The following is a 27,879-nucleotide window of genomic DNA, read 5'->3' on the forward strand; positions in this document are numbered from 1 at the left end:
AGTCTGACCTCACACTGAGGGAGAGACAACTTAAGATACAAGATACCGCCATGGTAAGTCCAGCATCTCAAAAAGGGTCGGAAACCGACCAGAGGGCTTAAGAGAGATCGAAAGCTGGAGGCTTTATTCTCACAAGACAGGGTGTACTGGATCAAGTTAAGGGCACCCTCGAGGTAAAAACAAATAAAGGCTAAGAAAGCGAAGAAAGTCTATCGAAAGGGCTTTTTATTACCTATGAAGGTTTGTCAGTAAGAAAGAGTCCTTCCTTACACAGAGGGAGTGAGGACTAATCAGATACTACTGGAAACCTATTCTTTGATTCCAGAGTACCTACCCTCACGTAGAGAATAAATCGAAAATCTTTGGTTCACTTTCCCTCTGTGGACGATATATGGCCTCCACCTGTATTAAGTTCGGAAAATGTGGCCAATGAATTTGCAGCTCCTTCACCAGTGGTGATATCCAGAAGGGGAAGGGTCAATATCTGCCAAGAAACCCTTCAACAAGAAGGTAGTAAAGGTAGAGAAGATGAGTACCATGGCGGGAACTCTTAAGCTAGCCGTAGTAGTTACGGAAATCGAAGAGGATATGTAATGTAGAGGTGGTCCGGAATCTGCCCCTGCAAAATCGAAGGAGAATCCTAACTCTTCGAGGAACTTTATACTTTGCGACATTCTGTTTATCCAGCGAAAACTACCAGAAACCTGCAAAAGGAACAAAACGCCAAGGTGGCTCAGTCTACGGCCAAAAATAAACAAAATGAGGCCCCTTGAGGAATAATGGATCGCTTCAGTTTTCCAGCGGGAACCAAGTGGGCAAAACTTAACAGGTGTCAAAATTCCTGCTGATTATGGGGTTAGTAGCAAGACACTCAATCTGCCCTGCCTACTTGAACCTACCAAACATCTACTACTTGCCAATTTGATGGTCTCAGATTGCGCAAACAAGAAGTCCATGGAATTTTAGCGTTGGACAATCGAAATCGTCAGTCTTCCTGGCCTGGGGAAAAACTTAGGGTTTTTTCGATGGTTCTTCTGCTCGCATGTGGCAAACTGCAGATCCTCTGCACCGGATAACTAAGAGCACCAAACGGGCTGAGCTCCGATTTATGTGGTGTTTATCATTATCACGAGCAGCTTTGCTCAGAGCTACCGTTCACAAGTTGCGGATAGTGGAAATCTCCATACGAAGTAGCTGCAACTGCAGTCGGTGACAATCAGCGTACCGAGTGGGAAGTCTGAGTGGGAGGCCGGGCAACACCTACTCTTGCTTAAATACTGAGTGCCTATGATGCTCCAACATCAACTTGATCAGCATTTTGGCAAGTATCAGAAAAAAGTTCCCCTTACCAGTACTGGCTATATTTGTGAGGCATCCTGCCGTATTCAAATTTCTCTGCTAAGTGGTGTCGCTTGTGCCATGCCGTTCGGACTCGGCGTAAAAAAGAAGGCCCCTAATCACTGAGCTTAAATTTTAATCGGAATGCACTCATTGATATGAGAGAAGTATTCCTTGTTCCTTAATGAGGAAAATTTATCATGGAAAATTTATTATAATGCTCGACATGACAAGGCGAGATTTTGGTGTCTTTAAATAACCAATGGACATCATATTTCAATGTCGATCCGTACAATAGATCGGAAGTATTGGGTTGCCCAAAAAGTAATTGTCGGTAATATAGTAGTAATATAGTCGGCGTTGACAAATTTTTTCAACGGCTTGTGACTCTGTAATTGCATTCTTTCTTCTGTCAGTTATCAGCTGTTACTTTTAGCTTGCTTTAGAAAAAAAGTGCGCGAAATTTTGTTTACATTTGTTTGTTTGGCGTCAATTTTATTATGGGTACCACGTGTATTAAAAGAAATTCATTTAACAAACCGAATCAACGCTTGTGATATGCACCTTAAACGCAATGAATTCGATCCGTTTTTAAAACGAATCATAACTGGAGATGAAAAATGGATTGTTTACAACAACGTTAGTCGAAAACGATCATGGTCCAAGCATGGTGAACCAGCTCAAACCACTTCTAAGGCTGATATCCACCAAAAGAAGATTATGCTGTCTGTTTGGTGAGATTGGAAGGGTGTGGTATATTTTGAGCTGCTTCCAAGGAACCAAACGATTACTGTCAACAATTGGACAAATTGAATACAGCCATCAAGGAGAAGCGGCCAGAATTGGTCAATCGTAAAGGTGTCATATTCCACCAGGACAACGCTAGACCGCACACATCTTTGGTCACTCGCCAAAAACTGAGTGAGCTTGGCTGGGAACTTTTGATGCATCCACCATATAGCCCTGACCTTGCACCATCAGACTACCATTTATTTCGATCTTTGCAGAACTCCTTAAATGGTAAAACTTTCGGCAATGATGAGGCTATAAAATCGCATTTGGTTCAATTTTTTGCAGATAAAGGCCAGAAGTTCTATGAGCGTGGAATACTAAATTTGCCAGGAAGATGGCAAGAGGTTATCGAACAAAATAGCAATTATATATTTGATTTAAGTTCATTCTAAGTTTTATTAAAAATGGACTTACTTTCTTTTAAAAAATCCGCAATTACTTTTTAGGCAACCCAATAGCTTGCTCGCCTATAGGAGTTTGACGAGGATAGCTATCTCCACATGCAAATGTGGCTACAACAACAATAACTTAATGAAGACATGAAAGTCTTTGACGAGGATCACTACCTCTATATGCATATTTGGCAACAACAAACACAACAATATTGAAGAGACCACAGTGGCGCTGCATAACTTACCACATACCACTTGCTATGTACTTCGTCAACAGTTTGTTGTGTTCTATCTTTCGTCTGCTTGATTCTGCTGCGTATATAGATCAGAGTTCCTGGCGACTAAGATGGGGTGCGTCCACAGGGATCTGGGTCTGAGTCGAGTGGGTCTGGCCGGGCAGTTAGGTAACGTGTATCGTGCGGTCCCTGGTTACAATCGGGACATACATCTTGCACGTCGGCATCAATCCTAGCTCTATGGGAATTGAGGCGGCTGCATCTGCCGGAACGTAATTGAGCCAGAACTACTCTGGTTTGCCGGGGGAGGTCGATTTCTTCGGGTGCAATGGGTGGCGGTCGTTCTCCGAGGACAACATTCACCCGGTAGCCAATTAACGCGTCTGCTACCGTGTCTGCATGAATGTTGTTCAGACCCGCTTGATATGCCGCTTGATCTAGAGGTTCTCTCTTGTAGCGCTGAACCTCACGCTCTAGATCGTGTAGATCTACCTTAAGGCTCCTGGGCGGTGGGTATCTATCCCCAAGATGATTATTTGGATGATTTCTGCGATAACAGCCCAAAAGGTATTGCTTAGACAGCATGTAGTTATGTCTTCGCACTGGTAGGATCTTTGTCTCCTGATGGAGGTGGTCCACATGAGAACTGAGGAGACAGTCCGAGTGACAGAGACAGCGAGAGACTTGAGGACCTTGTTTCTACTTTTGACTTTATTGCAGATTGCTGTGGCATGTGGGGAGAAAGTGTAGGAGCTGTCAAATGTGACCCAATGTATTTTGGGACACTTGATGGTCGTAATCATTTCTCCGTCGACCATCACAGTCAGCTCAGTATTCACCTCACGCGTATTTGTAGTGAACAGTGTGGCTGAAGATTTGGTGGCTGATATCTTCAGATTTCTTGCAGCGAAATATGAGGCAAGCTCGTTGAGGTAGACGTTCAACCTATCGCAGATGTCATCAATGGGTGTGGGGCCTGATGCCATGATCGTACAGTCGTCCGCATATGATACGATCTCTATGCCGTCTGGAGGAGGTGGGATGGAGGAGGTGGGATGGAGGAGGTGGGATGGAGGAGGTGGGATGGAGGAGGTGGGATGGAGGAGGTGGGATGGAGGAGGTGGGATGGAGGAGGTGGGATGGAGGAGGTGGGATGGAGGAGGTGGGATGGAGGAGGTGGGATGGAGGAGGTGGGATGGAGGAGGTGGGATGGAGGAGGTGGGATGGAGGAGGTGGGATGGAGGATAGGTAGAGGCTAAACAGAACCGGAGATATCACCCCACCTTGGGGAACTCCCTGTTTCACTCTACGGTGTTTCGACTTCTTATCCCTAAATTCCACAAATGACTGGCGGCCACACAGATAATTCGCGACCCAACATTTCAGGCCTGGCTGAAGGGACGTGTTGGCGATGTCCTCAAATAATTTGGCATGGCTGACCGTGTCGAATGCCTTCGATAGGTCCAGTGCCACGAGGACCTTTGACAGCACGTAGTTATGTCTTCGCACGGGTAGTATCTTTGTCTCCTAGGATGACGATGGTCCACGTGAGAATTGAGAGAAGACAACCCGTCGCAGTTTGAAGAGCAGTATTCTGACAGATCTGAATATTATTTCACTACATGTCACATAGCTGACAGGATCACATTCGCGTTGCATAACTTACCACAGACCGGCCAATTGCTGTGTTCGTGGTCAACAAGTACTTTGTCAAAATCCCAAATCCCTATTTCTGACCTTATCGCAGATTGCAGTAGCATGTGAGGAGAATTCGTAAGAGCTTGACACCAAGTATTTTGTGGCAATTATTTATTGATAAAAAGCGGTAAAAGGTCATCCATTTTTTTAAGCATTCCTAAAGTGGTAATGATCTCTGAGTCAACAAAGTTAGGAACTATCGTCGCGGGAACGTGTTGACTATTAGTTATTTAAAGGTGTACTGACTGCAGAATCACTATGGACCGCTACGATTGAAGCGGCCTCATATCTGGAGCTAGTTCTGGGGACTATAGTCAGATCAGAATAATCTTAAAATGAATCAGTCTGTATAATGATGGAGCTCGCAACAACAAAATTGTCTAAATCGTGGCACAAACCAGAAGCTTCGAAGCAAGCAGAGCGGTATGTGCCTCTCTCATAATGAAAAAACGACAATAAATAAAATCGTGCTAAGTTTGGCCGGGCCGAATCTTATATACCCTCCACCATGAATCCCATTTGTCAAGTTCTTTGAATGACTTTTTTAATATATATATGAACTACATCATGGCTGCTGGAAGTCGTAGAAAAATATCATCTCCAAAATTTTAGGCAAATCGAGTAATAATTGCGCCCTTCAGAGGCTCAGATATTTAAATTGGAAGATCGGTTTATAAGGCAGCTATATCAGGTTATGAACCACAGTTGTTGGAAGTGGTACCAAAACGACATATTCCAAATTTCAACCAAATTGGATAACAATTGCGTTTTCTAGAAGCTCAAGAAGTCTATTCGGGAGATCGGTTTACATGGCAGCTCTATCAGGTTATGGACTGATTCAGACCTTACTTGACAAATTGTTTTAAAATTATTCCTCAACGATATGTGCAAAATTTCAGCCAAATTGGATAACAATTACGCTCTCAAAAAGCTCAAGAAGTCTTATCGGGAGATCGGTTTATACAGCAGCTATATTAGGTTATGAACCGATTTGAACCGTACTAAGCATAGTTGTTGGAAGTGACACCAAAACATCACATGCAAAATTTCAGCCAAATCGGATAAGTATTGCGCCCTCTAGAAGCTCAAGAAATCTAATGGGAAGATCGTTATATGGCAGTTATATCAGGTTATGAACCAATTTAGACCATTCTAAGCAGAAATGTTAGAAGTCATATCAAAACCGTATGCAAAATTTCAACCAAATTGGATAACAATTTTGCCCTCTAGAAGCTCAAGAAGTCTAATCGGGAGATTGGTTTACATCGGATTGTTGACGCAAGTTCAACAAATTAAGAGCATCAACGATGCCCCCACCTAGCTCACGGAGCTCATATATGGATTCGCTCGACTTTAGTTTAAAGACTTACATATTTTCTCTCTACTTTATTCAATTTCTTGCTCTCGAAAAGTTTTTATTTATCAATCAGTCTTTGTCTTGTTATCACTCATTATTTCCCACAAGAAATTGTCTGAAGTGTTACCGTACCGAGTTAATGAATTCATGTTGAAATAATTAAGTTAAAGTTCTTGATCTCAGGCAATACAGTCCATTGAAAATTAGGTCACATTGGCCTCATAAATAAACAAGTGAATTAAAGTTAAACCAACGAGTTTCCATTTGAAAGGCAATAACTTCGAGCTCCCCATTGTTTTCTTCCTGTACTTCAACAGCAAAGGCATCACTTGACTCCCAAACTGCAAGACATCCTCAAGACCCTTTGTTCCATCAATCTTTGTTCAAAGGCAGCTTAACTAGCTATATCAGGTTATAGACCGATTCGGCCCGTACATAGCACTTTTTTTGGATGTCATAACGGAACACGTGCGAAATTTCAGCCAAATTAGACAAAACTTGCAGTTTGTAAGGGCTTAAGAAGTCAAATCGGGAGATTGGTTTATATGGGAGCTACATTATTTTATAAACCGATTTGGATTGTACTTGGCACAGTTGGTGGAAGTCTTAACAGAATACTATATACAAAATTTCAGCCAAATCGGTTTATATGGGAGCTATATCAGGTTATCGACAGATTTGGATCGTACCTGGCACAGTTCGTGAAAGTCTTATTAGAATATTATATACAAAATTTCAGCCAAATCGGACAAAAATTGGGGCTTGTAAGGGCTTAAGAAGCCAAATAGGGAGATCGGTTTATATATGAACTACATCAGGTAAACAACCGATTCGGACGGTACTTAGCACACTTGTTGGAAGTCATAACAGAACACTACATGCAAAATTAAATCGGACAAAAATTGCGGCTTCCAGAGGCTCAAGAAGTCAAATCAGGAGATCAGTTTATATGGGAGCCATATCAGATTATATACAGATTTGAACCGTACTTTACACATTGGTTGGAAGTCATAACAGAAGACTACATGCAAAATTTCAGTTAAATCGGACAAACATTGCGGCTTCCAGGGGCTCAAGAAGTCAAATCAGGAGATCGGTTTATATAGGAGCTATATCTAAATCTTAACCGATATGGCCCATGTGCAATGCCCAAAAACTTACGTCAATATTAAGTATCTGTGCAAAATTTCAAGCGGCTAGATCTTCTCGTTCGACCGCTATCGTGACTACGACAGACTGACGGACGGAATGGCTTAGATCGACTCGGAACATTGAGATCCGAGACGATCAAGAATATACATACTTTATGTATATTCTTGATCGTCTCGGATATGGGGCCTTAGTCTAATTTTTCGAGGTTTTACAAACGGAATGACTAGATTAGTATACCCCATCCTATGGTGGTGGGTATAAAAAGCCTTATAATTAAATGTCTGATAGCACCGAATGGATAAACTTTATGTCCTCACCACTGGAACCAGAACCAACCGCCATTCGCGCTATCCATTATATGGTGGAGGCTATATCAATTCAAAACAATCTAATAATTACCAAGTAGCCATGTGTTTTGTTTCCCATTTCGAAAGTCCTTTGGACTTCTCATCCGCCCAGCTCATATCCTATATAAATGTATCATCATTGTCAGCAGGATTGCTGGCATCAATATACATTATTTTTCTCGGATCATCACATATCTAAGATAGAAATAATAACATTCTTAGAGAAAAGATAATTTTTATGCTTTCTTTGCTTACTATCATGGTATTAATGCTATTATGTCCCTTAGCATTGTAACACAAATGCCTTATATTGTCGTCAGGTCTCTTTATGCGGACATGCATGCCATCAACGCATCCAAAAACTCCCGGAAAACCACTCATTTTATAAAAACGCTAATTTTGTAGCAAATTCCTTTTCAGGAGGAGAAGCCATTCAAATAAATCTGGCGCAAACTTTGCTTTCAAAAAACTCCAAACATTCCTTTATGATCTTGCAAACGGATGTTTTGCCAATCGATGAGAAAACATTTTGTTGATAGCTGCCAGTAGCCAGAAAATGCAAAAATGTAGCCAATTTTATATCTGCCCGTATGGAGGTACGTTTATGGAATGCTGTATGTAGTTGCAGGAAAATCTCCTTTGATACACCGAAATTTGAAATGAACCTACAATACGTATGTAGGTTCATTTCAAATTTCGGTGTATCAAAGGAGATTTTCCTGCAACTACATACAGCATTCCATAAACGTACCTCCATCGAAATATTTGTTTGTATACTTACTGGGGAGATGGTATGTCCAAAACATTGAAGCGGTCTCGTAATTGCCGGCGAGGTACCTCTTTAATTTCGGACTGCCGCTTTTCTCTAGCCAAACAATAAACTGCTTTCATTATCACTTCCCAATCAACTATGTTTATAATGCATAAGCAAAGCATCAAAGCACAGTTGATTTAATGATCGTACAAATAAGTAGTAGATGAGGGGAAATGGACAAACAATCTGGCAATACCATGTATGGACGGTTAATACAAAAATTTGCCAGGCGCATTCGAGATAAACAAAATGAAAGTCAGGGCTCACTTTAAAGGTCAGTAGTGGAATTCTATAAAATATTTTACCGATGTTTTATGCAGGCTTTACCACACAAAAATAAATTTCATTTTTGCAGGATATATTTTTAAATCCCATATAAATCCGATTTCATGGTTAAATAAACGGTAAATGTACCAAAATATGCAACAAGAATTGTGTATGGATGTGTGTAATATGCACATTTATGTATACGCATGTACTCTTGTGTATGTCACTTAAATCCCCACAATCCCATGGCAGCAGGATGGATCTCCTCATCGGCAAGGGCCGCCGCCTCAGTGTACGTGTTCGTCTTTCTTCGTCATGGGAGAGGCACATCCCGGAATGCCTTCTCCGCAGGCTTCAGATCCGTGCCGGGATTGAAAACAACCCTGTTTCTGTTCGGTTTGCCAGAACCGCCTCCACCATCGGTCGGTGTCGGTGAAGTGTAACCGGTGCATGGAGTATAGTCATATTGGATATGTTGCAAGGTGATGTGAGAACACAAGCGCCGTCGTCGTCGGGCTATGTGAAGCCGCCGGACGTTTATCAATCAGAAGAAGGCCGATTGGGCCAATCGCCGCATCAGTAAACTGTCACCCCTCTCGGATGTACTAGTTACGGAGACATCATTAACTTAGCGGCCGCTCGCTTTATACCAGCCGGACGAAGTGCGGCCCAATTTCGAGGCGCAGGAAGTGGTACTAGCGGCCCAATTTCCCGACGCAGGCAGTGGTGCTTGCAGACGAGCGTGATGGGATTTGTTGTATGGACCGCAATAACCACAGAATCAGCGAGCTGAATCTGGAAATAAACAGGGTAGTCAACGAACATAGGCGGAATTTGTGGCTGGAACACTTTGAGCACTGTAACTTTAGCACCGGTTTAGGCAAGCTATGGTCTACTGTTAAGTCACTCTCGAACCCCGGCAGTAGGGAAGACAGGACCTCAGTAACTTTTGGCGATGTAACCTTGACTGATCCGAAGAGATGCGCCAGGCTGTTCAAACGTCAATTTATTGGGTATCCCGAGAGTGATAGGACAAGGAGGAGAGCCATTCGCCATTACAATTTACCGTGGGCGAAGTTACGAATGTCATCCGTGGCGCCAAATCATCCAAGCCATTGGGCCCTGACGGAATCTCTTCGTTGATGTTGAAGAATGTGGGTTTACCTGGAGTTTAGTACCTTACTACTGTCATCAACCTGTCTTTGAACACTCTTATAGTTCCCGATGTCTAGAAAATGGGCAGAGTGACCCCCCTACTGAAGCCTGGAAAGGACCCGAGTTTGGGGGAGTCGTACAGACCGATCTTCCTTCTCTCACCAGTGGCAAAGACGCTTGAAGCATTACTCCTCCCGAGCCTCGTAGGAGAATTTCCATTCGCCGAGAATCAACATGGATTTCGAAGACTGCATAGCACAACAACAGCTTTGCATGCCATCATCGCATACATTTGCCGTGGCTTCAATCAGCCCAGGCCATGTGATAGGACGGTTCTCGTGGCGCTAGATCTATCGAAGGCATTCGACACGGTCAGCCATGCCAAATTATTTTAAGGACATCGCCAACACGTCCCTCCAGCCAGGCCTGAAACTCTGGGTCGGGAATAATCTGTGTGGTCGCCAGTCATTTGTGGAATTTAGGGATAAGAAGTCGAAGCACCGTAGAGTGGAACAGGAAGTTCCCAGGAAGGTGGTTTGATATCTCCGGTACTGTTTAATCTCTACTTATAATCCATTCCACCCCCTCCAGACGGCATAGAGATCGTATCATATGCTGACGATTGTACGATCATGGCATCAGGCCCTCACCCATTGTTGACATCTGCGATAGGTTGAATGTGTACCTCAACTAACTTACCTCATATTTCGCTGCAAGAAATCTGAAAATATCTGCCACCAACTCTTCAGCCACATTGTTCACTACAAATACGCGTGAGGTGAATACTGAGCTGACTGTGATGGTCGATGGAGAAATGATTCCGACCATTAAGTGTCCCAAAATACTTGGCGTCACATTTTACACATTCTCCCCACATGCCACAGCAATTTGCGATGAAGTCAAAAGTAGAAACAAGGTCCTCAAGTCACTTGCTGGCAGCACTGGGGTGCAGACAAAGAAACCTTGTTGACCACGTACAAAGCAATTGGCCGATCTGTGGTAAGTTATGCAGCGCCAGTGCGTCTCGTCAGCTTTGTGACACGCAGTGGAATAATATTCAGATCTGTCAGAATGCCGCCCTCCGAACTGCGATGGACTGTCACCTCAGTTCTCATGTGGACCACCTCCATCAGGATATAAAGATCCTACCATTGCGAAGACATAACTACATGCTGTCTCAGCAATACCCTTTGGGCTGTTATCGCAGATACCATCCAAATCATCATCTTGTGGATAGATATCCACCGTCCAGAAGCCTTAAAGTAGATCTACATGATCTAGAGTCTGAGGTTCAGCGCTACAAGAGAGAACCTCTACATCAAGCCGCATATCAAGCAGGTCTAGACAACATTTATGCAGACGGAGAACGACCGCCTCCCATTGCACCTGAATAAATTGACCTTCCCCGGCAAACCAGAGTAGTTCTGGCGCAATTCCGTTCCGTCAGATGCAGCTGCCTCCCTCAACGCCTACAGAGCAAGGATTAATGCCGACGTGCAAGATGTATGTCCCGATTGTAACCAGGGACCGCACAATACACGTCACTTGTTTAACTGCCCAGCCAGACCCCCTCGACTCAGCCCCAGATCCCTGTGGACGCAACCCACCTTAGTCGCAGAGTTCCTGGGTCTTAACACTCAACAGAATCAAGCAGACGAAAGATAGAACATAACAAACTATACATCAACTATTGGTCAAAACTTTACCGGTACTTCACGATCGTGGAAATTTAGCTTAAACAAAAGTCCTAAGTATTTTTTCAACTTTATTTTTATGTAAAAGCTTAAAAATTTTTCAAAGCAATGTAAAAAAAATCTTTGCATTTTTACAAATATTTCTGTAATGATTCTCCCAATATGACTTCTAATTCCTGTACCGATTTTCTTGTATTCTTTTCCACTCGTGGATTTTCATCTTCAAATAGTTCGGCAATAAATGGTACGGTTTCAGGCAGCAATGGTGTAAAGTCCTCGCCCAATTTACGAGCTATCTCAACGCAACAATTAAAGGCAAATATACGAACTTCAGGCTGACTGGTGCGTGTCTTGAGCAGTACTTGGTAATTCAACTGCTTCCACAACACATCACTGGACACATCCACAGCAAGTTGGGCTATGCACTGGCTGAGTGCTTGCTGCAGACCTTCATCTTCTAAAACCAAACGATTCTCCAATTGATCAACAATGGCAGGCATGAGATATTCAAAACGTTGGGCATTTACAAATTCCTTACTATCATATAGGAAAATATTGTGTAGGGTATTTAATATGGCCTTCAACAGTTCTGTGGTGAGATATTCTTCAGGGGTATCCACTTCGAATTTGTGCGCATTACATTCGTTGAGCAGACGTGCCGCATCTTCTATGAATTCGCTGGCAAAGAGTACAAATAGCGATTTTAAGGATTCTCCTATTTTTTGTGTCAACAGAAAGTAGGTCAACAATGTCTCCTTCTGTGAGTTCTCCTGCAGGGCCCAGTTGTAGAGTTTATGATAAAGTGGCCTAAATGAACTCTCGGACAGTTTCAAAATCCATGCCACAAATGCCTCTATAATCGAGGATTCTGTCTGGACAATGACATCCATAGACATTTTGGATTGTTTCATTTGCAAGCGGAATTCCAAAGCCTGCATAAAGATGCACGTCAATTCACCAAGAACAATGGCCAAGTCCTTGTTTTGTGCATGTGTTATGGCTTGATGTAGGAGTTTCATGAGTACTGCTATGTCTGCATAGTTTTTGGTGGTCATCAATTTGCCATAGGCCTTATCACAGGACGGTACCAATATACGCAAGGGAACTTCTGTGGCGATTTTTGACCAAATGCTGTTGATTTTCAACAAAGCACTACTAGATCTTTGATCTTTTTCATTATGCTGTGCCTTAATGCGGGTTCCCACTGAACTAAGAGCTGTGATGATGTCCACAATGTAAGGTCCCAAGAATAGGGGCAGAGCTTCAAAGAGCTTTTGCATTCCTGGAAAGAGTTAAAAGAGATCTCAAAATTAAAATGGGAAGTATTTTCGAAAGAAATTTAAAAGTGGTTGGATTATATTAAAAACTAGCTGGGCAGGGCCCGCTCCGCTGCGCCATCTTTCACTCTCTTATTTGATCTTTGGGGAGTGCTAATACAACCCTTCAGATATTTCGCCCCAATGTGGATATCATATTGGTGATCTACTCCCAAATTTCTTTCATTTGAGCCTTGTATTGCTATGATCGGTAAATATGTCCGGTATGGGGATGTTTTCGAGGGTGAGGTAGAGCCCCAGGTATCAGATTCGTACGCTAGTCTTAAATACCTTTCATTTGAGTCTAATATTGTCATTATTGGTTTAAATTTGCATTTGGTGGGGCGAACGCCTTAGACATCCCACCTTTTGAGTTACTATAAACAAACTAAATTTCGCCTAAATCGCCCCACCCATCTCCGAGATCTGGCGTTTTTGAAAATAGGGTAAGTGGAGGGTCCGCCCATCAAAGTTTGGATATTAGATCTACTTCATTCTCTTGGTTTTGGTGGTGGATTGGAGTAGTCAAACCCTTTGCCCCGAAAGTGGATAACAGATTCACACTCTACTCCTGAAAACCACATTTGAGCTACATATTGCTATAGTCGGTACATATGTATGATTCGAGGTAAGTTTATGAGATGAGTCGTCCCTGAAACACTCGGTCATAAAAAAGATATCAGATTTGAGCCCCTTTTTGTCATATTCCACAAATATGTCCAGTTTGAGGGGTATATTGGGTGGGGCGGCCACATACGCACTTAGCCCGAAAAAATATCAGCATCGTGCTCTACTGTTTAATTCCTTCTATTTGAGCAGCAATTGCAATTGGTTTAGGGGGAGTTTATGGGGTGAGACTCCCCCCAAACACGTGGCCTCAAAATTGTATATCAAATTTCTCAAATACCTATTATTTGAGGCCCTTTATGCCATAGTAGGCAAACATGACGGTTTGAAGAGTGTTAAGGGGACGGACCCAGCATCGTGGTAGAGCACGATTTTGTACCATGCCATGCATGGTTATGTACAAAATTCTTCCTAAAGGGGTGTCGCACTGCGGCACGACGTTCGGACTCGGCTATAAAAAGATCCTTATCATTGTGATTAAAATTAAATCGAAAAGCACCTAGTGTTGTGTCAGAAGTTAGCCCTTGCTCGATTCTTGGGCAAATTTTTACTCTACTCCCAAATATATTTCTTTTAAGTACTATATTACTGTATTGGTAAATATTTCCGGTTCAGGGAGTATTTCGGGGGTGGGGTGACTACCCATAATGACATCATCGGTAAATAAGTTCTGTTTGAGTGTAGTGTGGTCTTTGTCCCGAAAATGAGTGTAAATTTACCGAAAACTATGAGTAACCATTCGACTCAAATATGGATATCAAATTCGTGCTCCACTCCCAAATCCCTTTAATTTGAGCCCCATATTGCCATGGTTGGTAAATATGAACCGTTTGGTTGGTGTTTTGGAGCTGGAGCGGCCGCCGACACTTTGCCCTGAAAATAGATATCAAATTCGTTCTTTACTTCAAATGCTGTTGATTTGAGATCCATATTGCCATAGTTTTTAGGGCGTACCCCCAAACACTTGCTTACAAAATTGGATATTCGTTTTCTACTCTCAAATACCTTTCATTTGAGTCCCATATTGTCATAATGGGTCAATTTACCTAGTTGGCTTGTTTTAGGAGGAAAAGCGCCACCTAGACTTGAAGAGAAATTTTATTGCCATATTCATAATCTACTACCAAATACCTTTTATTTGAGTCCCATACACCCATGGTCGGCTAATATGCTCATTTTGGGGTAGGGCGACCTCCCATTACTTAAACCCAATTTTGTATGCCATATTTGTAATCTACTGCCGAATACTTTTCATATGAGTTCCTTATTGACGTGAACGTCGAATATATCTGTTTAGAGGAGTTTTGGGGCTGGGGCGGCCCGCTGGGTATTTGGACCCAAAATTTTAATACGATATTCGTTTTCTAGTCTGCAATACCTTTGATTTGATACCCATATTGTGCCTAGCGTTCCACTTTTGGATTTGGGGGGGCGTTTTTGGGGTTATGTTTCTTCCAGACCAACCTACAAAATCTGTGAAAATTATAAGAAAATCTATTCAGCCGTTTTTGATTCTATGGAACAAACAAACAAACCGTGTCCCATATGGTCATGATGGGTCCATATGCCTCATATGACCTATACTTTGATTTGATTTTGTATGCCAGATTCGTAATCTAATCCCGAATACCTTTCATTTGAGACCCATATTGATATGGACGTTCAATTTGTCTGTTTTAAGACATATTGGGGTTAGGACGACTCTACTCTTCAATACCTTTCATTTGATATCCATATTATCTTTATCGGTCCACTTGTGATTTTGGGTGGTATTTTTGGGGTAACGGGGTCTTTATAGATCCACTTGTGATTTTGGGTGGAATTTTTGGGGTAACGGGGGAGGGTCCGCCCCCTTCCTATATCAACAAATTATAGTCATATTTCTCGTTCCTGATATTATTCGCAATCTAGTCCCGAATACCTTTCATTTGAGTCCCATATTGTCATGCTCATCCAATGAACTTATTTTAGGGGGTTTTGGAATTGGGGCGGCCCCCCAGTTATTTCGACCCAATTTTTAATACAAAATTCGTATTCTACTCCTGAATACCTTTCATTTGAATCCCATATTGTCCTGATCGATACACTTTTAATGTTGGGTGGTACTTTTGCGGTAAGGGGGAGTGTCCACCACCTTACGATATCAAAAAATTATATATCCTATGTTTCCTTCCAGACCAACCTACACAATCTGTGAAGGTAATTGGTTCAGCCGTTTTGAGTCTATACGTAACAAACAAACACAAATTCATTTTTATACCCTCCACCATAGGATGGTGGAATATCTCAGACGAAATATTCGTCTGAGACCCCATAAAGTATATATATTCTTGATCGTCGCGACATTTTATGTCGATCTAGCCATGTCCGTCCGTCCGTCTGTCTGTCGAAAGCACGCTAACTTCCGAAGGAGTAAAGCTAGCCGCTTGATTAGTGTAGGTCGGTTGGTATTGTAAATGGGCCATATCGGTCCATGTTTTGATATAGCTGCCATATAAACCGATCTTGCATTTTGACTTCTTGAGCCTCTAGAGTGCGCAATTCTTATCCGATTGGAATGAAATTTTGCACGACGTGTTTTGTTATGATATCCAACAACTGTGCCAAGTATAGTTCAAATCGGTTCATAACCTGATATAGCTGCCATATAAACCGATCTTGGGTCTTGACTTCTTGAGCCTCTAGAGTGCGCAATTCTTATCCGATTAGAATGAAATTTTGCACGATGTGTTTTGTTATGATATCCAACAACTGTGCCAAGTATGGTTTAAATCGGTCCATAACCTGATATAGCTGCCATATAAACCGATCTTGGGTCTTGACTTCTTGAGCCTCTAGAGTGCGCAATTCTTATCCGATCGGAATGAAATTTTGCACGACGTATTTTGTTATGATGTCCAACAACTGTGCCAAGTATAGCTCAAATCGGTACATAACCTGATACAGCTGTCATATAAACCGATCTTGGGTCTTGACTTCTTGAGCCTCTAGAGTGCGCAATTCTTATCCGATTGGAATGAAATTTTGCACGACGTATTTTGTTATGATATCCAACAATTGTGCCAAGTATGGTTTAAATCGGTCCATAACCTGATATAGCTGTCATATAAACCGATCTTGGGTCTTGACTTCTTGAGCCTCTAGAGGGCGCAATTCTTATCCGATTTGAATGAATTTTTGAACGAAGTATTTTGTTATGATGTCCAACAACTGTGCCAAGTATGGTTCAAATCAGTTCATAACCTGATATAGCTGTCATATAAACAGATCTGGGAACTTGACTTCTTGAGCTTCTAGAGGGCGCAATTCCTATCCGATTGGAATGAAATTTTGCACGACGTATTTTGTTATGATATCCAACAGTTGTTTCAAGTATGGTTCAAATCGGTCCATAACCTGATATAGCTGTCATATAAACCGATCTTGGGTCTTGACTTCTTGAGCCTCTAGATGGCGCAATTCTTATCCGATTTGAATGAGTTTTTGCACCAAGTATTTTGTTATGATATCCAACAACTGTGCCAAGTATGGTTCAAATCGGTCCATAACCTGAGATAGCTGTCATATAAACCGATCTTGGGTCTTGACTTCTTGAGCTTCTAGAGGGCGCCATTCCTATCCGATTGGAATGAAATTTCGCACGACGTATTTTGTTATGATATCCAACAATTGTGCCAAGTATGGTTCAAATCGGTCAATAACCTGATATAGCTGTCATATAAACCGATCTTGGGTCTTGACTTCTTGAGCCTCAAGAGGGCGCAATTCTTATCCGATTTGAATGAATTTTTGCACGAAGTATTTTGTTATGATGTCCAACAACTGTGCCAAGTATGGTTCAAATCGGTTCATAACCTGAGATAGCTGTCATATAAACCGTTCTTGGTCTTGACTTCTTGAGCTTCTAGAGAGCGCAATTCCTATCCGATTTGGCTGAAATTTTGCATGACGTATTTTATTTTAACTTTCAACAACTGTGTCAAATAAGGTCTAAATCGGTTCATAACCTGATATAGCTGCCATATAAAGCGATCTGGGATCTTGACTTCTTGACCCTCTAGAGATCGCAATTATTATCCGATTTGCCTGAAATTTTGTACGACGGATCCTCTCTTGACCGTCAACATACGTGTTTATTATGATCTAAATCGGTCTATAGCCCGGTACAGCTCCCATATTAATCGATCTCTCTATTTTACTTCTTGAGCCCCCAAAGGGCGCAATTCATATTCGAATTGGCTGACATTTTACACAGGTCTCCGGCATATAATTTAATTGTGGTCCAAGCCGGACCCTATCTTGATATCGCTCTAATAGCAGAGCAAATCTTTTCTTTTATCCTTTTTTGCCTAAGAAGAGATGCCGGGAAAAGAACTCGACAAATGCGACCCATGGTGGAGGGTATATAAGATTCGGCCCGGCCGAACTTAACACGCTTTTACTTGTTATATATAAGAAGATTCACTTTAGGTATAGTGGTAGTGCCCAATATTAGGCATTTGAAGTTTTTTTCTCCCAATTGTTCTTATCAAATTCGATAATTTAGCATTCCGGATTTCTCAGTTCTGGGAGATTTAAGGGATTCTCAAAATATTGTTGGCTTAAAATAACCGCTTAACTTAATTAGCTTTCTCTGTTCTACTCACCCGTAACAATGGCCACACAAACATTATCCGGCGCCTGTTGTCTCACCAGCTCAGCTTGATCCTGAAGTATTTCGATGAGATGAGGCATAAATTTGGGCAAATGGGCGATTGAGTGCGCTTTCAAATTCGAAGAAATTTCAATCATGGTCAAAACTACGGTGGCCAAAACAATTTTGGAAATATTTGCACGCTGTTTGGCAATCAGGGTGAGGGTGGTCAACATCTCTTTGAATTCGGCAATGTGTTTGAAGGCGAATGATTTGGACAGCAGTTTGATGGCAATCAAAGCAGTTTGTTGCAAAAACACCAATTCGTTATGCTCCCCAGCAGCAGCAGCAGCTGCATCACTGCGTTCCAAAATACCACCAATAATTTCGGATAAAGGCTTTAGAAGATTATCGAAATGCTTGGGATTGACAGCCTCAAAGAAAGCATCCTTTTGCTGTAGCTTGTTGATCAACAATTCAATGACTTTCTTGCGTATGGATAAAAGTTGATGTTGCATGAGACCATTGACCACCACCAAAAACATTTCAGCCGATAGCAAGGATATGGAATTGTCCAAAACATCGTGCAGATGATGTAAAATAACTTTCCAGAATTTCTGTTCCGAAGTTTCTTCGGCTTTCTCAATGGCTGCGGTGACCAAGGGCACATAGGACAATATGCGTATGATGAACTTTTGATAGAAGCTCTTCATTTCCAGCAGCTCTTCATCGCCGAGGGCAGCTATTTTCTTAAGGAATTCGTGGGAGGAGGTTATGGTGGAGAGGAATTGCATGATGACATATTTATAATGCCTCAATTGTTTGGCAGAGCGGGCCTGAACATCAAACAGACAAGCCTCCGAGCTATCGGCATTTGCTGTTAGAGATTTACCACTTTGGGGCTTATGCTGCTTGGCCATGGGCAATTCGGCAATGTATTTCATAAGCTGTATACAGCTATCCAAAATGATAGGTGGAGCAAAACTATTGCTCAGCTCCAAAACAATTTCAATTCTCTTGGCCACTTGATCATGACTGGCAGCCGTGGGCGGTTTGGGATTTTTCTTTTGCAAAAGTCTTTGCTTTTCATCATCGATGACATGGGCCTCAAAGACCACACACAAAAACATCCAAAGATATTGTTCGGAGCCCAAGGTGCTTATAAGTTTGGTATACAAAGGCAGGCGCCTATGTTCAGGCACATCCAGCATTATATCGGAGAAAACTTTAAGGACAGGTATGACAGCGGATTTGTCCTCAACCAAAATGGGCACAATAGAGACTATGATGTCATTGATGATGTGGAAACTAAAGGCATCATCATGACGCACCACCGAGGAGCCCATAAATGTGAAAATATCCACAATATTATGAAGCACTTGCTGAGGGAATAGAGCAGCACAGTGGGACAGTAGCAGCAAGGCATTGTGATGTGTCTGGGGATTTTGAGAGGCCCTTAGGCATTGCACTATTTGATCCATGCGGAAGGTGGTTTTGGGTAAGGAGGTTTGCAAATTGCAGCCATCTTCAGTAGCCTTCTGGCAGCAATGCAATAAAGCCGACAACACCAACTGTTTGGTATACTCCACCAAAGACTGTTCCTCCACAGCCAGGCAGCAGTTAAGCAGATCAAAGAGGGGCGGTATTAGGAGGGAAGTATTTTCCAATTTCTTTTTATTTTCCAGCAATTCCATCAGCACTATGCCCTGCTTCCATTCGACACCTTGCACTTGCACCACAGGTGATTGCATGGTTTCGCGTTTTTTTCCTTGACGGCGTTGAGGGGCTGGGGATTTATTGCCCTGCTCCACGCAGGATTTATACATATTTTGCAAAACCTCTACCAAAGGTCGGCAATCCATTTGGCATTTCTTCAGAAGTTTATTGGCTGCCAAAAAGATGGAATCATTTTCAGCTTCAGCCAGTGTACCTATAATCAACAGCAGAAATTGTTGCTTAAACTTGGAGGGCATTTTCTCATATACCCTCTCATCCAGGCACTCCAGAAACACACAAGGCACTGGCTTCAAACTTCCCCCTTCGCTGAGGTATACCATGTTGCTGTGGAATACCAACTCCATCAACTGCCAAGCCTTGGGATTGTCCATCAAGACATTTTCTATGCTTTGAACATTGAGACGCTCGCAGATCAAACGAAAGATTGAGGCATAGGGTTCGGCCAAAATTTTCAAGGAATTTTCCAGTGAATACTTCTGCAGTGTCTGCAAAGCTAGAGGTATGAGTTTGCTGACCATATCTTCATCATCATTGATATGGACTATCATTCTAAGCAATTGCTTGGCAAATACCGCCTGCTCCAAGCTCTCATTGCCTTGTAGCAGCTTTAAAATGTCTTTCAACATCTTGGAGCCCATTTGCTGAGTTTGTTTGCTTTCTCCAAACTTGAGTAGAGCATAAACAATCAAGGGAAATTGTTCATTGTCCATGGACACCTCTTCCCAGCGTTCCAGCAGGGATTTAACAAAAACTTTTGAGGTCTCATTCAAATCGACATTGGCCTGCATCAGAGTTTTCAAGGTCTGCAAGGCCTCTAATCTCAAAACCTGTGATGAACTTAGCAAGGCTATGGAAATTTTCAGTATATGCTCAGCTTCCAATTTTAATCCCTTCGAATGCTGGGTATTCTTTAACAAAGCCTGCATTAGCTTAAAAGCCCTTAAACGCATTACTGGGTAGTCCAGGAATTCGGCTCTCTCCTCATACACATAGAAGTTGACCAAAAAGTTGGCTTTCAAAGTGGCATCCGCCCTAAAGACATTATCAAAAAGTTCCTTTAAGATTTTCGACCATTCTAACTGCTCCTCCGCTTTTTTGTCACTGCTAAAACATTGCTCCGCAATAAATTCCAAAACTTTAATGAAATATCGAAGCTCCTCTTGTACATTGGCATCTTCCCATGAGACCTGGGCCAAGGCATTTAAATCCGTTTGCTTTGTTAGGCTTAGCAAAAAATCACTAAACAATTCCAAGGGTATATAGCGCAATTGGTTTATGAATTTCCATTGCTCATTTTCCAAATGTTTGAGTTTGAATTTGCGACAATAGCCAGAGATTTGCTCAAAGATCTGCAGACTCTCCCGGGCCTTATAGTTGTGTTTCAAACAGGCCGTCACCAACATAAGGAAGTGGTACAATTGTATGGTCTGCCGCAAGTAATCCTCCCCCTGCGACTGCACACTCTCAAAGAGGGCCAGCACATTGGGGGTTTCTCGACTAGAGCTGACCACATTCAGGAATTGTCTCTTAAAATCTGCCACATTGAATTTATCGCCTGCCTTCACTTGCAATTTCTTTAGAAATTGTATCCTGCCAGCCAATGGACTTTTGACGATTTCCTCTATTGCCTTGGTACAGGTGGCCTCACTGTTAACGGGGAATATCAAAGGCATTATGGCTATCAATATCAAGTTATTGTCATATTCTTCGATAACCATTTGGCTGGTTATATGCTGCACCACCTTGGTGCTTAGTTTGGCCCATTGTCCTGGATCGATTTGTAATTTATATAACATTGCCATAAGAGCTTCCACGAATTTCTGGGCTCCCATTATTGTCAATATATCAGTGGTGGGGAGTTTAAGGATTTCCTCTACTATTTCCGCGTTATCATCTACAATACGATCAGCCAGACATTCTTTGAGCAATTGATAGTTGCGTGGCCTCTTCTGATAATCTTTAAGATTTCCAATCAAACTTCGTATGGCCGTCAAGCGTATGTGGGCAGCATGATGATAAAGACTTTCATAGATATCACTGGCGCCATTACCAAAGGATTGTAGGCGATAACCTGGAAAAGAAGAGAAAAACAATTAAAAATGTGTTATTAGTCAAGGAAAACTTTAACGGCTTTATTCACAGAAAAATGTCCCGTTTAACAACTACTCAATTTTTGGTTAATAAACTGATTTTAAATTTTAACCAATTCCATAACAGCCGGTTGTACGCATCGGATTGACCCGATGGTACTCTTCATCGGCAAGGGTTGCCGCCTTAATGTACGTGTTCGTCCTTTTTTCGTCATGGGAGAGGCACATCCCGGAGTGCCTTCTCCGCACGCTTCTGGATCGTGCCGGGATTGAAACGAACCCCGAACCCTCCCCCATCATCAGTGGGTGTCGGTAAGGTGTAACCGGTGCATGGAGTGGGTACATTTCCGAACTTGCTCTGGCCTCACTTCACTACGGGAGTATAGTCATACTGAATATATTGCAAGGTGCTGTGCGAACATAGCCAGCTGTGGGTCACTAGCGTCTGCGTCCTCGTTTTCGGGCTGTGTGCCCCCGACCTTCCCGTGCGTCAACATACGCAACAGCATCATCCCAGCCCCAATATTGCCAGGCCAGTGCAGGGAAGTGTATCATTTTTGCAACTAAAATGCCACGGCTTCCGTATTCCGTAACATATTGGCCACAGGAGACAAAACTGACCAACACCTACAGCTCAACTGTGCAAGCTGTAGGTGTTGGTCAGGATACAATGGATACAATGTGCTACGTAAGCATCGTTCAAAGAATAGAGGTGGGGGATCGACCTTCGTGATACACTATTCCGTGTAATATAAACCCATCTCGCCTGCGCCTGGCGCTAGTGACCCCTACATGGAGTGCATGGTGATAGCAGTCAGGTTCGGTACTAGAGCTATATAACGTGTACATACCGCCGGTTGGTAGCTGTGTCCCAATTAAAGGCCAAGTTTACAACACCGACATAAGTGGGTTACTATCTGGCCATAATCGTCTGGTTCTAGGATACTTTAATGTGCATCACATTTCATGGCATTCTCCCCTAGGTAACGACCAGCGTGGCATGGCTTTGGCAGACCAGATTGAAGGCTCCACGTTTGGCACGGTGAATATCTCTGGTACTGTTTAACCTCTACCTATACTCCATTCCACCCCCTCCAGACGGCATAGAGATCGTATCTTAAGCGGACGATTGTACGATCATGGCATCTGGCCCCTACCTATTGTTGACATTTGCGATAGGTTGAACATCTACCTCAACGAACTTGTCTCATATTTCACTGCAAGAACTCTGAAGATATCTACCACCAAATCTTCAGCCACATTGTTCACTACAAATACGCGTGAGGTGAATACTGAGCAGACTGTGATGGTCGATGGAGAAATTATTCTGACCTTTGCAAATTGCAAATTTTGCCCATGAACATTCCACTAAGGAACAGGGGCAAACTTCTCACATATCAAGGAGTGCAGTCCGATTCAAATTTAAGGTCAATGATAAGGGGCCTCCTTTTTATAGTCGCGTCTGAACGGCGGTTTTAGGCGGACATGCTAACCTCTACGCTACAGTGGCCTCCGACCATTAAGTGTCCCAAAATACTTGGCGTCACATTTTACAGCTCTTTCTCCTTACATGCCACAGCAATTTGCGATAAAGTCAAAAGTAGAAACAAGGTCCTCAAGTCACTTGACGGCAGCATTTGGGATGCAGACAAAGAAACCTTGTTAACCCCGCACAAAGCAATTGGCCGGTCGGTGGTAAGTTATGCAGCGCCAGTGTGGTCTCGTCAGCTTTGTGACACGCAGTGGAATAATATTCAGATCTTTCAGATCTGCGATAGGCTGTCTCCTCAGTTCTCATGTGGACCACCTCCATCAGGAGACAAAGATTCTTCCCGTGCGAAGACATAACTTCATGCTGTCTAAGCAATACCTTTTGGACTATTATCGCAGAGGCCATCCAAATCACCATCCAATCATCATCCACCGCCCAGAAGCCTTAAGGTAGATCTACATGATCTAAAGCGTGAGGTTCAGCACATTCATGCAGACACGGTAGCAGATGCGGTAAATAGCTACCGGGTAAATGTAGTCTGTAGAAAACTATAGCCTCCCAATGCACCTGAAAAAATTGACCTCCTACGGCAAACCAGATTAGTTCTGGCTCAATTACGTTCCGGCAGATGCAGCCGCTTCAACTCCTACAGAGCAAGGATTGATGCCGACGTGCAAGATGTATGTCCCGATTGTAACCAGGGATCAAAAGATACACGTCAACTGTTTAACTGCCGAGCCAGACCCAGATCCCTGTAGACGCACTCCATCTTAGTCGCAGAGTTCGTGGATCTTAACACTCAACAGAATCAAGCAGAGGAAAGATAGAACACTACAAACTGCTACAACAGCAACCAAATCGATGCGGATTTTGTCATACTCAGGGAGGGCAAGAAATCCAAGCTAGTGCGTGACTTCACCATTTTGGTTGCTACTTCCCTTTTGGACAACTAACTGTCCATAAAAACATTCGATATTCTTGCATTGACACTGCATTAACTCAGGTTATTGGTGGTGTTCTGCAAAATTTTTTGAAATATTGTGATAATGTTATGTTCCGAGGTAGCGTCAATTGCCTCCTTACACTCTAGGACTGTTCTTGGCCTCACCGACTTAGTTGTTATAGACCTAAGGGCCGCTTAATATTCAAGAAATTATTCACACTCGACTCTCGCATTAAAACCGTACCACCTGACGCATTCCTGCTAGGTCAGCAGGAGGAAACAGAACTCGGTCTATGTGTTCTCAATACAGACGCCTAGACGAGTTCTCTCTTCTAGCTTTGATTCGTCCGTGTAGCATTAGATTTCAGTCAATAGAAGATTGTGACGCTACATTTGTTAGTGGACCTCGTCAAGCTTATTACGGTCTATACGAACGCCACGTGTAGGTTATAGCCATTGGTTATTTAAAGGCGCCTATAACTTGCCTTGTCATATCGAGTATCACAGACAGTCGGTATGCAGGCAAGAGTCGGTGCCGGCCAGCGAGCAAGCTCGTTTGGTGGTTATTTAAGGGCGTCAATAACTCGTAATGGCATATCGAGCATCATATGCACTCGGTATTTAAGCAAGAGCCGGTGCCGCCCGGCCTCTCACTGTGACTCTCCACTCGATGCCGCCAATTGGCAGCGACAGCAATTACAGTTACTCCATATGAAGCATTCCACTGTCCGAAACCTGTGGACGCACCCGTTAGCTCCCAGCGAAGCATCTCGTTCTCAAAGTTCCAGATTGTGTTGTGTTCTTCGTTAAAACGCGCCGTGGCCGCACTGGTTGTTGTTGTTGTAGCCACGTTTTTATGTGGAGGTGGCGATCCTCGTCAAACTCCTGTAGATGGGCAAGCTCATTCCGGTCCAAAGGATCGATCGCCGCGAGAACTGGTTGGCCACTGGTTATTTAAAGGCGCCAATAACTTGCCTTGTCATATCGAGCATCATAGGCACTCAGTATTTGTGCGGTCTCTCAGTGAGACTCTACGCTCGATACCGCTGATTGTCCGCAACTGCCGTTGCAGCTACTCCGTATGGGACATTTAACTATCCGCAACCTGTAGACGCGCTTGGTAGATCGCAGCTAAGCTTCTCGTGACAGCAATGAACACCACCCAGATCGGAAGTCAATGTTCCAGCCTGTGTGGTGCTCACAGCTTTCTCGTGCAGGGCCGCACTGGAAATCCGAACACGCTACAAACTCATTTACCGAGATGACCAAATTTCTGTTAAGTCATTTAAAAATAACCATTAGACTTGACATTTTGAGATGGACCTATATGGCTGTTATATTCAATCCCGAACGTATCCAATAAACTACACATTTGCCCCTTTGAACTCCCTTGCCATAAGATAACTCAGTTTTTAATCTACTTTGCATATAAACATTTCTCTTACCCAGTGCCATTTTTAAAGCTTTGCTGCGATTTACAGAGGTTTCCAAATTTTTGCTCGACAACGACTCTTTAATAGTCAAATCGAAGGCTGTGGGATATTGTCGTTCCAATTTGTGCAAATAATCCGAATACCAAGATTGGAAATTTACATTAGGCATTGCTTCATCCTCCTCGGAATCTAATTCAATGACATCACCATCTTTCAAAGTCGATGAATTGTTGCTGGGGGATGCAGCAGCTGTGGGTGTATAGCAGTCCAAAAATGTGCTTAAAAACAAAACAAATAATAAAATGAAAGAGCAAAGAGAAACAAAGTTTAAATTTCTCTCCTACCTGATGATACTTTGAGCTGTACTTTGGGGGAAGACCACCTCTCCAATAAGAGTATCCAGAAACTTTTGGAAAACTGCTGTTTGTGCATGTTCTTCATGTATGGCATAAACAGAGTCCTTTATCAGCGCTAGACAAAGGGCTTGAATGTCTACATTCTCTTTGGCTAAAGTTGCCAAAATGTTTATCAACCACTTTTCTTGTACCAAACGCAGCAGGGTATTCTCATTGAATTTGGGTTGTGAGGATTTTTGACTATCAAAAATCCATATAAGCAATAGGACAGCAGTACGTTGCAAACGCTCAAATTTCACAGCAGCCACTTTTGTTAGAAGAGCGTTGCACAGTTTTGGTGTCACCTGGGTACGGGCCACCAACAAGCGGGCGGCTATGATATACGACGAGGATACAAAATCTATGGTCTCTGACGTCAAACCTTTGATGAGAGAAGGTAGAACAGTGCTGATGTGCCATTCTTGTATAGCTGAGGCGGCCGCCTCCAGGGCACCCACCACCACTGAGCCATAAAAATTCATTTGCGTTTGCAACAGATGGGCTTGGGGTCCCAACTCCTTAATGGCCTCTATGGTAATTTTACATACAAAACTCAAGAAGCCCTTATCAGTGGCTGCCTTATTCAATATGGTAGACTTGGCCAAAGGTTTTCCAGGTTTCTGTAGAGGCTTTAGCCAATACCAATCCTTGTCCGACTCCTTCAAACGAAATGTTTGTATAACCTTGACAAAGGCATTTGTTTCATGATAGGGCAAGACCAAGGCCATCAATTCACTGCGATTATATTCATGCACTTGGAAACGCCTCACCAGCCATTCCAGACACATATGGGCTGGTCTGAGCAGAAAATAGGGGCTCAGATGTTGTAGAAATTTTTTTATGTTTCGATTCAACAACTCATTGACTTCCTGTAACTCTACAGCCCTCTCCATTTGCAGGGTATTCTCATCGAATAGGGTTTGCTCGAATTGTTGAAATGTGGGATTGAGCACTATGAGCTCTTGCAGGCCATGTATACCCAAATCATAAATTGTGCGACGATCCTTGGTGGCAGCCTCTTTGGGATCGAATAGTATGGAGGCTCGCTTCTTGGAGTCTGCTACGACTCCCGTCTGGGGAGCTTTCAGACGTTGTAATTGCTCGAACAAAGATGTGGACATTTTGTCCTTTCTTATTTATTGCCGTGTGTTTAATAAAAGCTTATAAAAACTGTAAAATATTTATATATTATACGAATATTTACGGATTAACACGCCGGAGTACACATTGCACGTGCAATGGATATGTCAAAATATAATCAATAGCTCCCATTTGGTTAATTCAAAGAGAAATGATAGCTTGAATAGTTTACTCTCGTCGTACAGAGGTCGCTCTGCTTGTGGAAATACGATAATAGAGGAAAACCAGGATCTCAACTTTGTAAAACTACCGCTAGATATAAAACTCATAGAAGCTCTTAATGTGTAAAAATTTCCAGAAGTATGCTTTGGTGAGAGGTCCGAAAAGTTTTATAGATAAACCTTTTTGACCCCTCTTTTTTGTCATAAAACTACGAAGTGGGGTCTTAAATGCTAAAACTTGTGTAATTTATAATTATACTTATTTTTTTCTTTCAATTTTTGCTAAACAATTTTCGCTCGAAAGCAATTTATCATATGACTGATTTTAACATTTGGTTCGCAGTTTTGACAACTGACTGGGAAAACCCCATTTTTGTATGGGAATGCTTACGTTTTTGTTTAATTTGTCGTTAGATAAATTCTACGGTTAAAATGAGATACATGAACCGAAATCAGTTTCTTTTCGTTTGCAGGACGAACGAACGAACGCCAGCTTTTGACATCCACAAACAGACTCATGGCGAAACAATTAAAGGTGGTCTCATTTATACAACATCCACAGATCATATGGCGCAATCCTCCATCTTGACATCAAGCTGATCGACGTTTTGCCAACATACACTAAGAAATTTGTGTATACGTGTGCGTACATGAGCAGAGAATATGTGAG

General features: G+C 42.6%; 1 protein-coding gene across 1 annotated transcript; it reads right to left on the reverse strand.

Annotated features, from left to right (window-relative positions):
- Positions 1-11,300: 11,300 nt before the first annotated feature.
- On the reverse strand, positions 11,301-27,151 carry LOC106088608 (HEAT repeat-containing protein 1 homolog). The gene is made up of 5 exons (XM_013254201.2): positions 27,113-27,151; positions 25,858-27,035; positions 25,526-25,791; positions 17,832-21,626; positions 11,301-12,524 (listed from the first exon to the last, which is right to left on the reverse strand). The coding sequence occupies exons 2-5, from the start codon at positions 27,027-27,029 to the stop codon at positions 11,374-11,376; spliced, it is 6,384 nt and encodes a 2,127-aa protein (XP_013109655.2). The 5' UTR covers positions 27,030-27,035; positions 27,113-27,151; the 3' UTR covers positions 11,301-11,373.
- Between the last annotated feature and the right edge of the window lie 728 nt (positions 27,152-27,879).

Source organism: Stomoxys calcitrans, chromosome 3 (genome assembly GCF_963082655.1).
Source record: "Stomoxys calcitrans chromosome 3, idStoCalc2.1, whole genome shotgun sequence".
Lineage (NCBI taxonomy): Eukaryota > Metazoa > Arthropoda > Insecta > Diptera > Muscidae > Stomoxys > Stomoxys calcitrans.

Coding starts and splice junctions, on each gene's coding strand:
- LOC106088608 (XM_013254201.2), bottom strand. CDS start 27,029: ATGTCCACATCTTTGTTCGAGCAATTACAACGTCTGAAAGCTCCCCAG. Junction 21,627..25,525: donor AGCTTTAAAAATGGCACTGG/GTAAGAGAAATG, acceptor CTTCTTTTCCAG/GTTATCGCCTACAATCCTTT. Junction 12,525..17,831: donor TTGTGTGGCCATTGTTACGG/GTGAGTAGAACA, acceptor AACTCTTTCCAG/GAATGCAAAAGCTCTTTGAA.